We start from the raw sequence: 13,956 nt of genomic DNA, 5'->3' as shown, positions 1-13,956 counted from the left end.
TTTCTCCTTCTCCATGGTGTGGAGTGTGGGTGGCAGCTGTGACTCAGACAGCAGAGAGAGGTTTAGTGAGTTTTTCAGGGTGATCGTGTCAGGAACAGCAGAAAATCCTATCCCAGCCTCTGTGGGAAAATGGGAGTGTCCAATGGATGACAAAGGGCTGGTGTATGACTATTACTATGAGGTAATTTGTATAAACATAATTCAGAGATGTTTTGCTTTTGTTTAATTCAGTAAATCATTGTATCTCTTCAACAGTTTAAAGGAAGAGGCCGCTGGATTCACTGGAATGATAGCATAAAAAATGTCAACCTGGGGGACAAAAACACCAAAGTGCAGGAGATCATTGTTCCCACCATAGATACAGTCCGCTACACCTACCTCATGGACCTCTGCATCAGATACGGAGTGTTAGTATTCTTGTGTCACTGATACATACAAGTGCCTTTTGTTTTACTTTGACATGTGCCATATAAGCTGTTTTCAAAATGGTGTGTCTAACTCACCCTGGATTTATTTAAATTGGATTTTATTTTTACACCTCTCCTCTGTTTTTTCTAGGCCTCCCCTATTTGTTGGTCCCACTGGCACTGGGAAGTCAGTGTATGTAAAAGAGAAGCTGCTGAACAACCTAGACAAAGACCAGTATCTACCCTTCTTTATCAACTTTTCAGCTCGCACTAGCGCCAACCAAACTCAGGTCAGCATTTAGGAAGCAAGGATAGAAGAATTTCTTGCAGAGTTTTTGGAATCACTTGAGAAGCATTATTAGATGTCCTCTTTTAAACAAAAAGACATGGCAAAGGTTTCATTTTATATTTCATTTAATTTAATCGTTTATTTGAAGCAGGACAGTGCACATTGATGAACACTTGTGTAAATGAACCGGATTTGAGCTTTTAGCTCATTTCCATCCGTAGTCCCGTCACATACAACATATAAGAACATGACATTTATATACATAGCAAAAATAAATACATGATATGCAGGAAGAGCCTGAGCAGCATACAAGCATTTACCACATGGCAGTACAATGTAGCAGCTATGATATATAAAGTGCAAGATAAGATAAAAGTGATAATTAATTTTTTTAAAAAGTTTATATTTGACTCTTTATTTATTGCATATACTAGAGTATCATCATGTCCAGATTGGATAAGAGAAGGAAGGGAGTGTTCGGGCCCCCCATGGGAAAGAAGTGTATCATCTTTGTGGATGACATGAACATGCCTGCACTGGAACAGTTTGGAGCGCAGCCACCTGTGGAGCTTTTTCGGCAGTATATGGACCATGGAAACTGGTATGACACCATCCATTATTAGATACCACTCTCATATCAAAAGGAAAACAGGAATAACTCATCTTGATGCATTAAGATTAGTCACTAGCTCATCACTTACCTCAGCCACAACGTAGTCTCAATATGCATTACATTAATGCACACAATGTTCATACTGCTTACTGCACATATTTCTTGTTTCCTATTTTATATCCTATAATTCATTCATAGCATTCTATTTCCATGTAAATTACTGCTTTATTTTATTGCTATTTAACTATTTTATTACGGTGTCCTTAAAGATTTTTTGTTATAGATTTCTTGTTTTATATTTTATGTATGCACCATGACATCAAGTCAAATTCCTCGTATGTGTGAACCTACCTGGCAATAAACCTGTTTCTGATTCTGATCCTGATTAAAGAGGCATTGTTGAGTAAACCTTTGTGCTCTGGCAGGTATGACCTGAAGGATACCTCCAGGATCTCTCTTGTTGACCTCCAGCTCATCTCAGCTATGGGCCCCCCCGGTGGCGGGAGGAACGCTGTGACATCTCGTTTTCTGCGGCACTTCAACATTTTTAGCATCAATGCCTTCAGTGACGACACCATGGTTCGCATCTTCTCCAGCGTTGTGGCCTTCTATCTCAAAAACAATCAGTTCCAACCTGAATATTTCACAATTGGCAACCAAATTGTGACAGCTACAATGGAAGTGAGTCCCAAATACACACAATGACATATCTTCAAATTAGCCTTTTTCATGTGTTAAAGGCTCTTATCAATCATATCTTGTCTGCAATGCTATATTTCTATGTTTTACATTTCAAAAGGTGTATAAGAAAGCTATGGAGAACCTACTTCCAACTCCAGCCAAGTCTCACTACACCTTCAACCTGCGGGACTTCTCACGCGTTATCCAAGGCTGCCTGCTGCTGAAGAAGGACTCTCTGGAGAACAAACGCACCATGATACGCTTGTTTGTCCACGAGGTCTTCAGGGTCTACTATGACCGCCTGGTGGATGACAAAGATCGAGCATGGCTCTACCAGCTGATGAACGGCATCCTCAAAGATCACTTCAAAGAGTCCTTTGACCAGGTGTTTGACCACCTGAAGCAAGGCAGTAAAGTAAGTTAAGCTGCCCCGGATTTGAAATAAGATTTTTTTTTTTTTTTTTGTACAAGCATCTGAATGTTTTAAATGTTCTTGCTTTCTCAGCTGGTTGAGGAAGACATGCGGAATCTTCTGTTTGGTGACTACATGGACCCTGACCTGGAGGATGATGAGCGCTTGTACTCTGAGGTGCCCTCAATGGAAAGCTTTTCTGAAGTGGTGGAGTCGTGTCTTGATGAATACAACCAGATGCACAAGAATCGCATGAACCTCGTCATCTTCCGGTAAACAGCTTTGGTTTTATGAAGTCAACAAACTACATCTGCCATCAGGGCTGAGGCTACAGTATTTATTGTTAAATGACAAACAACCAAATGACTTGACCTTAGTTCGGTTAAAATTGAAATTATGTTTTTATACCGTTGGATGAAATTTTGATCAGCTAAATAACAAAATGTGGCATTATGTAGCTATGTCCTGGAGCACCTGTCCCGTATCAGCCGTGTGTTGAAGCAGCCAGGAGGCAATGCCCTACTGGTGGGAGTTGGAGGCAGCGGGCGCCAGTCCATCACCCGTCTAGCCACATCCATGGCCCACATGACCATGTTCCAGCCTGAGATCTCTAAGAGCTACGGTATCACTGAGTGGAGAGACGACCTCAAGGTCAGCTTTATGGTCTAGGACAGACTTCTGTGTTCTATGTATTTCAGAAACCATTTTCATCTCTGTTTGTGATTCTGGAAGATTTAAGAGTCTCTGAATTATACTTTAGATGCTGCTGAAAAATGCAGGGGTGAAAGGTCAGAAGACAGTGTTCCTGCTTACTGATGCTCAGATCAAAGATGAGGCTTTTCTAGAAGACGTGGACAGTGTCCTGAACACAGGGGAGGTGCCCAATCTGTTTGCCATAGATGAAAAGCAAGAGATCATGGAGGTAGGCACAAGCTCTAAGAATATCCTTAATAGAGCAATGTATCCCTCCCTCGTATGAAGACCATAATCATTTGACTATACTATACTATATTTAATGTTCCCTCTATTTAATCTCTTTCCAGACAGTACGACCCGTTGCCCAGGCTGGAAACAAGAATTTGGAGTTGAGTCCTTTGACTCTGTTCGCCTTCTTTGTGGCACGCTGTAGAGAGAACCTTCACATAGTTGTGGCTTTTAGTCCTATTGGAGATGCATTTCGAAACCGCCTGCGCCAGTTCCCATCTCTTATCAACTGCTGTACTATTGACTGGTTCCAGGTAATGTAAAGGCTAATGGATGCTATTCTTAACATGGTCAGCGGTTTGCTTTTTGCATACTTTCACCTCACATCAGTTTCCTCACAGTCCTTTCTTTCCTGGCCCTGACAGCCATGGCCAGAGGAGGCTCTTGAGCGAGTAGCCAACTCCTTCCTGGAGTCATTGGACATGAGTGAAAATGAGAGGCGGCAGGTCATACCCATCTGCAAAACATTCCATACATCTGCCAAACAGCTCTCAGATAGGTACTGTATGACCTGTGGTCTTTAACAACGTGTACATTCGGAGGTAAACTATGACAAGAGTCTAAACTAAATGGTTTTCAACGCAGATTCCTCTCTGAGCTAGGTCGCCATAATTATGTAACACCCACATCCTACCTGGAGCTGATTGCAGCTTTCCGTCTGCTCCTCTCTGAGAAAAGAGACACTGTCATGAAAGCAAAACAGAGGTATACCAACGGGCTGGACAAACTTGCCTTCGCTGAATCTCAGGTATATGCAGCACCACATTTCTTTCTTTTTGAATTAAAACATGTTATCATATTTTGGTTGAACTCATCTTAAACGTTTCTCTGCAGGTTAGCGAGATGAAGAAGGAACTTGTAGACCTGCAGCCCAAACTGGAACAGGCCACGATAGATAACAACAAAATGATGAAGGTGAATGAGAATCGCATCTTCATTCAAGTCAACCTAGAATACCAGTACATATGAATATACTGAATTCAATTGTTTAATGTTATGACTTTCAGGTGATTGAAGTGGAGTCGGTTCAGGTAGAAGCCAAAAGTAAAGTTGTGCGTGTCGATGAGGAGGCAGCAACTATAAAAGCAAATGCGGCTCAGGCTCTGAAGAATGAGTGTGAGAGTGACCTGGCTGAGGCCATCCCCGCGCTGGAGGCTGCTCTCTCTGCCCTGAACACTCTGAAGGTCAGCTCTCTTCAGCTGTTCTTCAATATCAACTTTAGCCACTCGCAGCTTAGACCGTCAAATAAGTTGAGCTGCTTGTTTTCTTTCAGCCCTCTGATGTCACAATCGTGAAGTCGATGAAAAATCCTCCCTCAGGGGTGAAGTTGGTGATGTCTGCGGTGTGTGTGATGAAGGACATAAAGCCGGATAAGATAGTTGACCCAGCTGGGACTGGCAAAAAGGTTTGGACTGAAAAAAGACATTACGAGTGTCTGTCATTGCAACTTATATTAGTATCTCAATAAATAACATGTTTTCTTTATTGTTAAGGTTTTGGACTACTGGGGCCCAAGCAAGAAGCTTCTGGGCGATATGAACTTTTTACGAGATCTAAGAGAGTATGACAAGGACAATATTCCTGTAAGTGTCAGAAAAGCTACATTGCTCATTTGCTTATTAAACACTCACCGGTGCTCTGACAAACGGCCATATTTCTTCTTTGCAGGTCCATGTGATGCAAAAGATCCGCAGTGAGTTCATGACAAACCCCGACTTTGACCCCAGTATAGTAGCAAAGGCCTCCTCTGCAGCAGAGGGCCTGTGCAAGTGGATCCAAGCAATGGAGGTGTACGACAGAGTGGCAAAGGTGTAGTGTTTTCAATAGACTTTTTTCCCCCATGATAACACGTGCATGTTTGCTTCCTCAGGGTGTCCGCGGAGTCTTAAAACAAGTTGATAAATCAATTTAGCGGAAATTAAGGCTATTAAAAAGTATTAAACGGGATTTCCCAAGGTATTACATTTTGTAGCTTGTTTTCAATAAGTATATCAATTGTCCAAAGAGGTTGTATTCTACAGTGTGCCTGAATGTAATCATTGCGTAGGTGTGTAGTGTGATTCTGTGTACTTTATTTATGGCATCCCGTTGGATTTGACGTCATCTGAACAGGACATGGCACGCTCACTGCTTGATAACGCGCGAAGGTCCGTTTACGCCGGTTGTTAAACAACATCGTTATGGGGAAATGCAAGTCTGCGTCCAAATGGTTGGAAGATAAGGAGGAAGGACAATCAATGCTGTATATAGTAAATGTATCGCCAATGTAACCGTTTAAAACTCGAAGTGGCGATGAGGTCTTAAAATGTATGGAAAGGGTCTTAAAAGGTATTCCCTTTGACTTCAGGAGTCCTGCATATACCCTGTTCCTGTTCTTTGAAATCAACCGCTCTCTTTGGTTTAAGGTGGTGGCTCCTAAGAAGGCCAACCTGGCGGAGGCGCAGGAGTCCCTGGCTGCGACCATGGCCCTGCTGGACCAAAAGAGAGGTGAGCTGAAGGAGGTGGAGGACCGGCTGGCTGCCCTTCAGAAAACCTTTGAGGAGAAAACAGCGGAGAAGGCCCAACTGGAGTCCCAGGTGGAATCATGTGCCAGGAAGTTGGAGAGGGCTGAGAAACTCATTGGGGGTCTGGGCGGGGAGAAGACCAGGTCAGGAATTGCGTCTCCTTCTTTTATAATCTAATCGTCGCACTTTTTTTTGTGAATGTCTACCTCCTCCTGTATACTCCATTTTCACTTATAATTAAACCACACATAAGTTATGCAAGTAATAAATGAACTTTGGTTGAATTCATCACATCTATATATAATGTTAATAACTCAATTTCCTACAACAGGTGATCTGCATACATATTAAATTGTTTATTGTTGGCTGCAAGATAATTAAAATGTTCCACTCATAACAATGCATGTTTGCACACATGTCTGCACAGCCCTCTACTTTAAAATATAATACACTGTAGTAGCCATATATTGTCATATTGTCATATTTTTGGGTGTAAATACTTGTCTTTAGTATGTTTTTTCAATGCTAACGTGTTTCTTAAAAATACTTATTTTGTATTATTCTTATATATTCCTTTTTTCACCTACTATTGCAAATTATTTTTCTTAGATTGTTTATGTTCGCACCACCAGATACCAAAAGCAAATTCCTTGTATGTGTAAACGTAGCTGGCAATAAACTTGATTCTGATTCTGAACGTGGCTTTAGATGGTCCAAGGCAGCAGACGACCTGCAGAACACATATGACAACCTGACTGGAGATGTTCTCATCTCCGCGGGGGTCATCGCCTATCTGGGTGCCTTCACTGCTGGCTTCAGACAGGACTGCACTATGGCATGGACCAAACTCTGCCAAGTAACACTCCTCCCATTCTTTATCCTACCATTTGATCACTTTATCTGGCATATTAAAATACTTATTATATTCTTTTCACCTATTTTGATATGTCTAGTCTAAGAAGGTTCCATCAGCAGATGACTTCTCTCTCAGTAAGACGTTGGGAGATCCCATTAAGATCAGAGCGTGGAACATCGCAGGTCTTCCCAGTGACTCTTTCTCCATTGACAACGGGGTTATTGTCAGTAATTCACGTAGATGGTAAGTCTGTATTGCTGAAAAAATGGTAGTGAAGTTGCTGAAAAATGTGTCAAGAAATTTGAACAATTCGACCTAAGATTTATCTTATCCATTTTTAGGCCCTTGATGATTGACCCTCAGGGTCAGGCCAACAAGTGGGTGAAGAATTCAGAGAAAGAAAACAAGCTGAGTGTAATCAAGCTTACAGACGGGGACTACATGAGAACTTTGGAAAACTGTATTCAATTTGGAACACCATTGCTCCTCGAAAATGTAGGAGAGGAGCTAGACCCATCATTGGAACCACTGCTGCTCAAACAAACCTTCAAACAAGGTGCTGTGACTGTGATATTTGGTGGAAAGAAAATACTTGAATGTAAAACTAAAACTGTGAGAGTTCAACATTTATTCTTTGTTTTCACGCAGGTGGTGTGGATTGCATCAAGCTGGGGGAGAGTGTGATTGAGTACTCCCGTGATTTCCGTTTTTACATCACCACTAAGCTGAAGAACCCTCACTACCTACCAGAACTGGCCACCAAGGTGTCCCTTCTCAACTTCATGATCACACCAGAGGGCTTAGAGGACCAGCTGCTGGGGATTGTGGTTGCCAAGGAGAGGTAGCAGCCATAAAAAGGACAAGTTGGTGCACAAACTGAAATACTTTTGATCTCTTCTTTAGAGCACTGTTTCTGCTCTATTTGCTCTGCAGGCCAGAACTGGAAGAGGAGAGATGTGCACTTATCCTGCAGTCAGCTGAAAATAAAAGGCAGCTAAAGGAAATCGAGGACAATATCCTGGAGACACTGCAGTCCTCTAAAGGGAATATCCTGGAAGATGAAAGTGCCATTCAGATTCTGGACTCAGCAAAGATCATGTCCAATGAGATTAGCAAGAAACAGCAGGTGTGGACAATGCAATAATCACAATACCTGGACTGTGAAAATGACTAGTCAGCTCATTGGTAATCTATTTGACTCTTTCACATATTTCCCTAGATTGCAGAGAAGACAGAGATCAAGATAGCAGAGTCGAGAGAGGGTTACAGAGCCATCGCCAAGCACTCCTCCATCCTGTTCTTCAGCATCGCCGATCTGACCAACATAGACCCAATGTACCAGTACTCTCTCAGCTGGTTTGTCAACCTCTACATTAACTCCATACATGACAGGTGAGTAATGCACATGAACTGTGTTCTGCAGTGTCCCAAAAAACGATTACATTGATTAGCCATAGCCCCACCTCTGCTGCTCACTGCCGTAGCATGGTCAGTAGCTACTGCTAGTGCTATTGCTACTGACCATGATACAGATGTTAGTGCAAAATCTACAGCTCCTCTACCACAACCATCAGCAACAAGCGGACATGGAGAATGACATGAACTACATGTTGCTAAATCTACCGTGGGGCATAAACAGAAGGGCAACCATGGCAACCATGCTAGGGGGTCTTCTTCGCTGCTTTTGGTATATTTTGTGGCAGAAGTACAGCGCCACTTACAGGCCCGGCATATGTACTACAGCGTCTCCAGCGGGTCAAGCGGTCTCGTGCGGAAGTACAGCGCCACTTACAGGCCCGGCATATGTACTACAGCGTTTCCAGTGGTCTTGTGTGAAAGGACACGTTAAATGAGCCGAATGCGTGTGAACGGAAGACTTTTTTGATTTTGCGTTTGCGCTCCCATGTAAATGGGGTCTAAGACTTAAATACATGCATCTCCACTGTTATACATCAACACAAACCTGACTATCATATAAGAATTACACGTTTAACAATGAGGAAGTTTATTGCAGCAACTCCCTGTGAGTCTATTTCAATGGCAGGCTCAATTATTGTCTCAGTCAGAATTGTTGTCAATTTGAATTGGAAGAGATTAGTGACAATGCTAGTGGTACCCACGCCCACAAACTGGCAACTTTCCTTCCAAATCATCCCTAATGTTTGGTCAATTCAGTTAACCCCACAGAAACCTTATGATTAAGGACTAATTGAAAGCAAACTGATTTTTTCAGATTAGGCTTATACTGTACAACTTTTAGGAGTGAGTCTGTTTTCATCTGAAGCTTCCCTCGTTTTTTGTTTTGTTCATCAGTAACAAGTCCAAGATCCTGGAGAGGAGGCTTCGGTACCTGATCGATCACTTCACCTACAACCTGTACTGTAACGTCTGTCGCTCTCTGTTTGAGAAAGACAAACTCCTCTTCTCCTTCCTGCTCTGCAACAATCTGCTCCTGTAAGTGTAAAAGCTACTAGAGAAGTATTGATTGGATTAATTAGATCATTGTAATTTGATTTCTCAGATACAGATGTACTATGTGAATATTTGCTTTCCTTTTCTATTTCCCCTCAGAGCGAAAAAGGAGATTTTATACTCTGACTTCATGTTCTTTCTGACTGGAGGAGTGGGCCTGCAGAACACCATCGCTAACCCCGACCCCAGCTGGCTGCAGGACAAGAGCTGGGATGAGATCTGCAGAGCCAGTGACCTGTCTGGCTTACAAGGAATAAAGTAAAAAGCATCACTCAGTAGGGCTGCTCGATTATGGCAAAAATCATAATCTCGATTATTTGGGTCAATAATGAATATCACGATTATTAAAAACGATTATCCATTTACTTTGAAAACATCAATTTATTGTAGAAAAAACGTTTGAACAGTATGTTTTTAACAGTTGATTACCCTGAACTTTAAGTATAACTAAACTGAAAAACCAATAAAAAAAAAAAATTAATAAGGAAAAAATAATAATAAGAATAAGAAAAAAATAATCGTTATATTTCGATTACGTTGTTTTCGTAATCGTTGCAAGCCATAATCATAATTGCGATTAAAATACGATTAATTGAGCAGCCCTATCACTCATTCAACCAAAAATGCTTTTTCCGGCTTTTGTCTAGTGCTAAACTGTTCTGCTTTTCCACACACAAAATCCTAATGGAGTGAATGTATTATTCATTCCACAGAGAGGCTTTCATCAAAAACCCAGAAGACTTTAAATCTATTTATGACAGCAAAGAGCCCAGCAACACTCCTCTGCCCGCTCAGTGGTGTGAGAAACTAAATGACCTGCATATGATGATCATTGTTCGCTCTCTCAGACCTGATAAGATCGTTCCAGCTGTCATTAAATATGTGACTGGCAAACTTGGGAAGAAATTCGTCCAGCCCCCTCCATTTGACCTGTGTAAGAGCTACCTGGACTCCAACTCCACCGTCCCACTCGTATTTGTGCTGTCTCCAGGAGCTGATCCCATGGCTAGTAAGTAACAAGATTGACTATCCAGGTTCTTTATAATGCTTCAGAAATAACAACATCCCTTCACAGGCTTGCTGAAGTTCGCCACTGACAAGAACATGGATGGAGCCAAGTTCCAGTCCATATCTCTGGGGCAGGGGCAGGGACCCATCGCTGCCAAAATGATAACCACAGCCATGCAGGACGGGACGTGGGTGTGTCTGCAGAACTGTCACCTGGCCGTCTCCTGGATGTCCAGCCTCGAGAAGATCTGCGAGGACTTCAGTCCAGCAACATGCCACCCAGAATTCCGCCTTTGGCTCACAAGCTACCCTTCAGCCAAGGTAACATGCATCTCATTTGGCTCTTGTGTACACACTCCAAACCTTAAATAGAAAGACAGAGATTCATTTGCATTATAGTCCTAAAGAAACAACATTCTTTCTGATATCAGTTTCCAGTAACCATCCTTCAGAACGGGGTGAAAATGACAAATGAGCCTCCTACTGGACTCCGGCTCAACCTGCTGCAGTCTTACGTGTCAGATCCTCTGTCTGACTCAAACTTCTTCAATAACTGCCCCAACAAGGAGATGGTGAGTGTTATATATACGATTATTTTGCATTTGTTTATTGAAAAAGGGTTGTCTTATACTTTGAAGGACATCTCGTACTCTTCCTTCACCAGATCTGGGAGAAGCTGCTGTATGGACTGTGCTTCTTCCATGCTCTTGTTCAGGAGAGGAAGAAGTTTGGTCCACTGGGCTGGAACATTCCCTATGGCTTCAACGAGTCTGACCTGCGTATGAGCATCAGACAGCTACAGGTATTCACTCAGAGTTTCAGTGGTCACGTTTCTACATCACAACATTCTTAAAAGTGCATTTGATGTTATCTCTCCATTTAGCTGTTTGTGAATGAATACGACGAGGTGCCCTTTGAGGCCATAACCTACCTGACCGGGGAGTGTAACTATGGCGGCCGCGTGACAGACGACTGGGACAGGAGGCTCCTGATGACCATCTTGGCTGACTTCTACAACAATGACATCATTGAGAAACCTCGCTACCCCTTCTCACCTAGCGGCGAATACTTTGCCCCACCTAAGTCTGTCTATGATGACTACCTTGAGTTTATAAAGGTACAGGGCTCGAGATAACACACACAAACAAGATAAATATGAATTGAATTTGTTTGACTTTTTACTAAGTATGAATATCTTTTGTGTGTTCTATAGGAGCTTCCTCTCAGCCAGCATCCAGAGGTGTTTGGGATGCATGAAAATGTAGACATTTCTAAAGATCTCCAGCAGACAAAGCTGCTGTTTGATTCGCTGATACTCACCCAGGGTGGAGGAGCTAAGGGAGGGGCTAGCAGTGGGAGTGACAACACGCTGTACGACATAGCGAATGATATCCTTACTAAGGTATAAACCACTCAAACTCTTTTTAAATTAGACTTTTCTGGATGTACGGTTCATATTTTGGAAAGAAATGCATAGGTGTAGCGTTTCACTAATGTGCCACTATCTGTTGGTGTTTCCTTTACCTTGAATCTAATCTACATTCACTCAGCTGTATATTCTTCACTAACAGACTTGCTTATTTCCTCCAGCTTCCAGCTAACTTTGACACAGAAGCAGCTCTCTTGAAGTTCCCAGTGCAGTACGAGGAGAGTATGAACACTGTGCTCGTCCAAGAGATGGAGCGTTATAACACGTATGAACAAACACCTCACTACAGACAGTTAAAACACACACACATCATCACCTATATGACTTGACGGCTGTTTCTGATTCCACCCTCGCTCTCTCAGGCTGTGTGGGACGATCCGTCTCAGTCTGCAGAATCTGTTGAAGGCCATCAAGGGTTTGGTAGTGATGGATGCGGAGCTGGAGGCGGTTGCTGGCAGTTTGGCAGTTGGAAAGTTCCCAGAGAAATGGGCAAAGTACTCATACCCCAGCCTCATGCCATTGGGCAGCTACATTACTGATTTTCTCTTAAGACTCAAGTTTTTGCAGGTGAGAAAACTTAATTTTGACTAACAGGAGATAGGACTTTGAGTGTTTACACCTATAGTTTCCCTTTGTGTGTCTGTAGGATTGGTACGACAACTACAAACCCAACGTGTTCTGGCTCTCTGGCTTCTTCTTCACCCAGGCCTTCCTAACTGGGGCTATGCAGAACTACGCCAGGAAATACCACATCCCCATTGACCTGCTAGGCTTTGATTTTCAGGTCAAAAAACACACGCTTTGTGATCTCTGTCACCACCTTAGAGATCTTCTTATTTAACTAAAAGTCTCTGGTTTTGTTTTCATGATTTGATATCATAGGTTCTCACTATTGATGAGTCAGACACATCGCCTGAGGATGGCGTTTACGTTAATGGAATGTTTCTGGATGGAGCTCGATGGGATAAAGAAAGGTTAATATTCATACATGTTTTTTTTATTTGAAATATTTAACTATCATTGTTTTAAAGACGTGCAGGGAAACTTGATAAACCTATATTGTTTGTCTCCCTAACACCAGTGGAGTTCTAGCTGAGCAGCAGCCCAAAGTCCTGTTTGACGTGGTGCCAATCATCTGGGTCAAACCCAGTAAGTACATTTCCATATTTTGCACATTGCATGTCAATTGAAATGCCTGTCATCCTTGTCTTCAGGTGTCTATTTCCAACCCATAATTGTAAAAGTGTAACTTTTTATTTTGCTGTTCATCCTGACTTTGCTTTTCCTTTTTGCTTCCTTTGCCCCCATGCAGCTAAAAATAAGAGCTTTGATCAAACTCAGTTGTATGTCTGCCCTCTCTACAAGACCAGTGAGAGGAAGGGCACCCTCTCCACCACAGGCCACTCCACCAACTTTGTCATTTCCATGGTGTTGCCAACAAAGAATCGCCCTCAACACTGGATCAAGCGTGGTGTGGCTATGCTCTGCCAACTTGATGACTGAATCAGACAACAAACTATTTAAGACTCTTCACAGTGACACTTTTAAAACTTTGATGCCTTCTTTTGATTCTCTGTCCCTTTACAATGCAACATTAAACATACCATCTGTTTGTGACCTAGAGAGTATTTGTTTGAAAGTTATGGATAAAGCATTTTTGTGGAAGCTATGGGAGGTATGAGGGACTTGCGCTTGATACGCTTTCTAGTTCAAACACTATTAGTTGCTGCTACAAAATAAAGATTGTGACAGTTCTCTGACACGATTTCACAAAAAAAAGAGAAAGAAACTGAAAACACTTAAATTCACCTGGATGTGCATTAGACACATTGTGACATTTCAATAAACAAGGTATACAAGAGTGCACTGCATCGGTTTTATTATATTAAACAAACATTAGAAACATGCAGCCATTAAATTCACATCTTCGACATTTTTACAAGTTTGTTCCACATGTTGGCAACAGTGCATAGTCTGCCTTTTGTACAGCAACTCTATTCTGATCCTGATTCAAGCACTCCACTTGTGCCGTTGAGTTTTACACCGGTTCGAAACATCCTTTTGCTGTCATGGAGCTGGTTAAATGTACAACATTGCTTGTGGAACACATCTGCATTCATGTACTGTCACACTAATGTGACCACAACTCAAATTAAAAGAACGCTTCCTAAAATTAAAACCAGATGGCCTATAAAAGGAACCAGGAAAACTGGTTACTAATGATGATTTTATAAGCTGCTGCTGCTGCTATAAAAACTTGCAAATATTCTTTACCTTTCTTGCCAACTAAGGCATTTGTTC

At 42.1% G+C, this 13,956-nt stretch overlaps 1 protein-coding gene across 1 annotated transcript in view; it reads left to right on the top strand.

The window, feature by feature from the left end:
- dnah12 (dynein, axonemal, heavy chain 12) overlaps positions 1–13,272 on the top strand; it is a 24,957-nt gene extending 11,685 nt beyond the window's left edge. Inside the window, exons 35-72 of the mRNA XM_079673593.1 lie at positions 2–181; positions 256–407; positions 559–697; positions 1,131–1,297; positions 1,735–1,990; positions 2,109–2,405; positions 2,496–2,674; positions 2,861–3,053; positions 3,163–3,324; positions 3,446–3,640; positions 3,752–3,885; positions 3,972–4,134; positions 4,221–4,301; positions 4,394–4,570; positions 4,660–4,791; positions 4,880–4,969; positions 5,055–5,195; positions 5,792–6,033; positions 6,599–6,746; positions 6,844–6,989; positions 7,088–7,302; positions 7,395–7,587; positions 7,680–7,872; positions 7,966–8,138; positions 9,060–9,200; positions 9,318–9,476; positions 9,932–10,227; positions 10,294–10,547; positions 10,658–10,798; positions 10,891–11,028; positions 11,110–11,343; positions 11,440–11,628; positions 11,817–11,920; positions 12,018–12,222; positions 12,302–12,439; positions 12,538–12,629; positions 12,737–12,804; positions 12,968–13,272. Coding sequence (XP_079529719.1) covers positions 2–181; positions 256–407; positions 559–697; positions 1,131–1,297; positions 1,735–1,990; positions 2,109–2,405; positions 2,496–2,674; positions 2,861–3,053; positions 3,163–3,324; positions 3,446–3,640; positions 3,752–3,885; positions 3,972–4,134; positions 4,221–4,301; positions 4,394–4,570; positions 4,660–4,791; positions 4,880–4,969; positions 5,055–5,195; positions 5,792–6,033; positions 6,599–6,746; positions 6,844–6,989; positions 7,088–7,302; positions 7,395–7,587; positions 7,680–7,872; positions 7,966–8,138; positions 9,060–9,200; positions 9,318–9,476; positions 9,932–10,227; positions 10,294–10,547; positions 10,658–10,798; positions 10,891–11,028; positions 11,110–11,343; positions 11,440–11,628; positions 11,817–11,920; positions 12,018–12,222; positions 12,302–12,439; positions 12,538–12,629; positions 12,737–12,804; positions 12,968–13,158 — 6,498 coding nt within the window. The 3' untranslated portion in view covers positions 13,159–13,272. The remainder of the gene's footprint in view (position 1; positions 182–255; positions 408–558; positions 698–1,130; positions 1,298–1,734; positions 1,991–2,108; positions 2,406–2,495; positions 2,675–2,860; positions 3,054–3,162; positions 3,325–3,445; positions 3,641–3,751; positions 3,886–3,971; positions 4,135–4,220; positions 4,302–4,393; positions 4,571–4,659; positions 4,792–4,879; positions 4,970–5,054; positions 5,196–5,791; positions 6,034–6,598; positions 6,747–6,843; positions 6,990–7,087; positions 7,303–7,394; positions 7,588–7,679; positions 7,873–7,965; positions 8,139–9,059; positions 9,201–9,317; positions 9,477–9,931; positions 10,228–10,293; positions 10,548–10,657; positions 10,799–10,890; positions 11,029–11,109; positions 11,344–11,439; positions 11,629–11,816; positions 11,921–12,017; positions 12,223–12,301; positions 12,440–12,537; positions 12,630–12,736; positions 12,805–12,967) is intronic.
- The last annotated feature ends 684 nt before the right edge of the window (positions 13,273–13,956 follow it).

This window comes from Notothenia rossii, assembly GCF_949606895.1.
Source record: "Notothenia rossii genome assembly, chromosome: 4".
NCBI lineage: Eukaryota > Metazoa > Chordata > Actinopteri > Perciformes > Nototheniidae > Notothenia > Notothenia rossii.
Note: the sequence above shows the minus strand (reverse complement) of the source record. Positions and strands in the feature narration are given on the sequence as shown.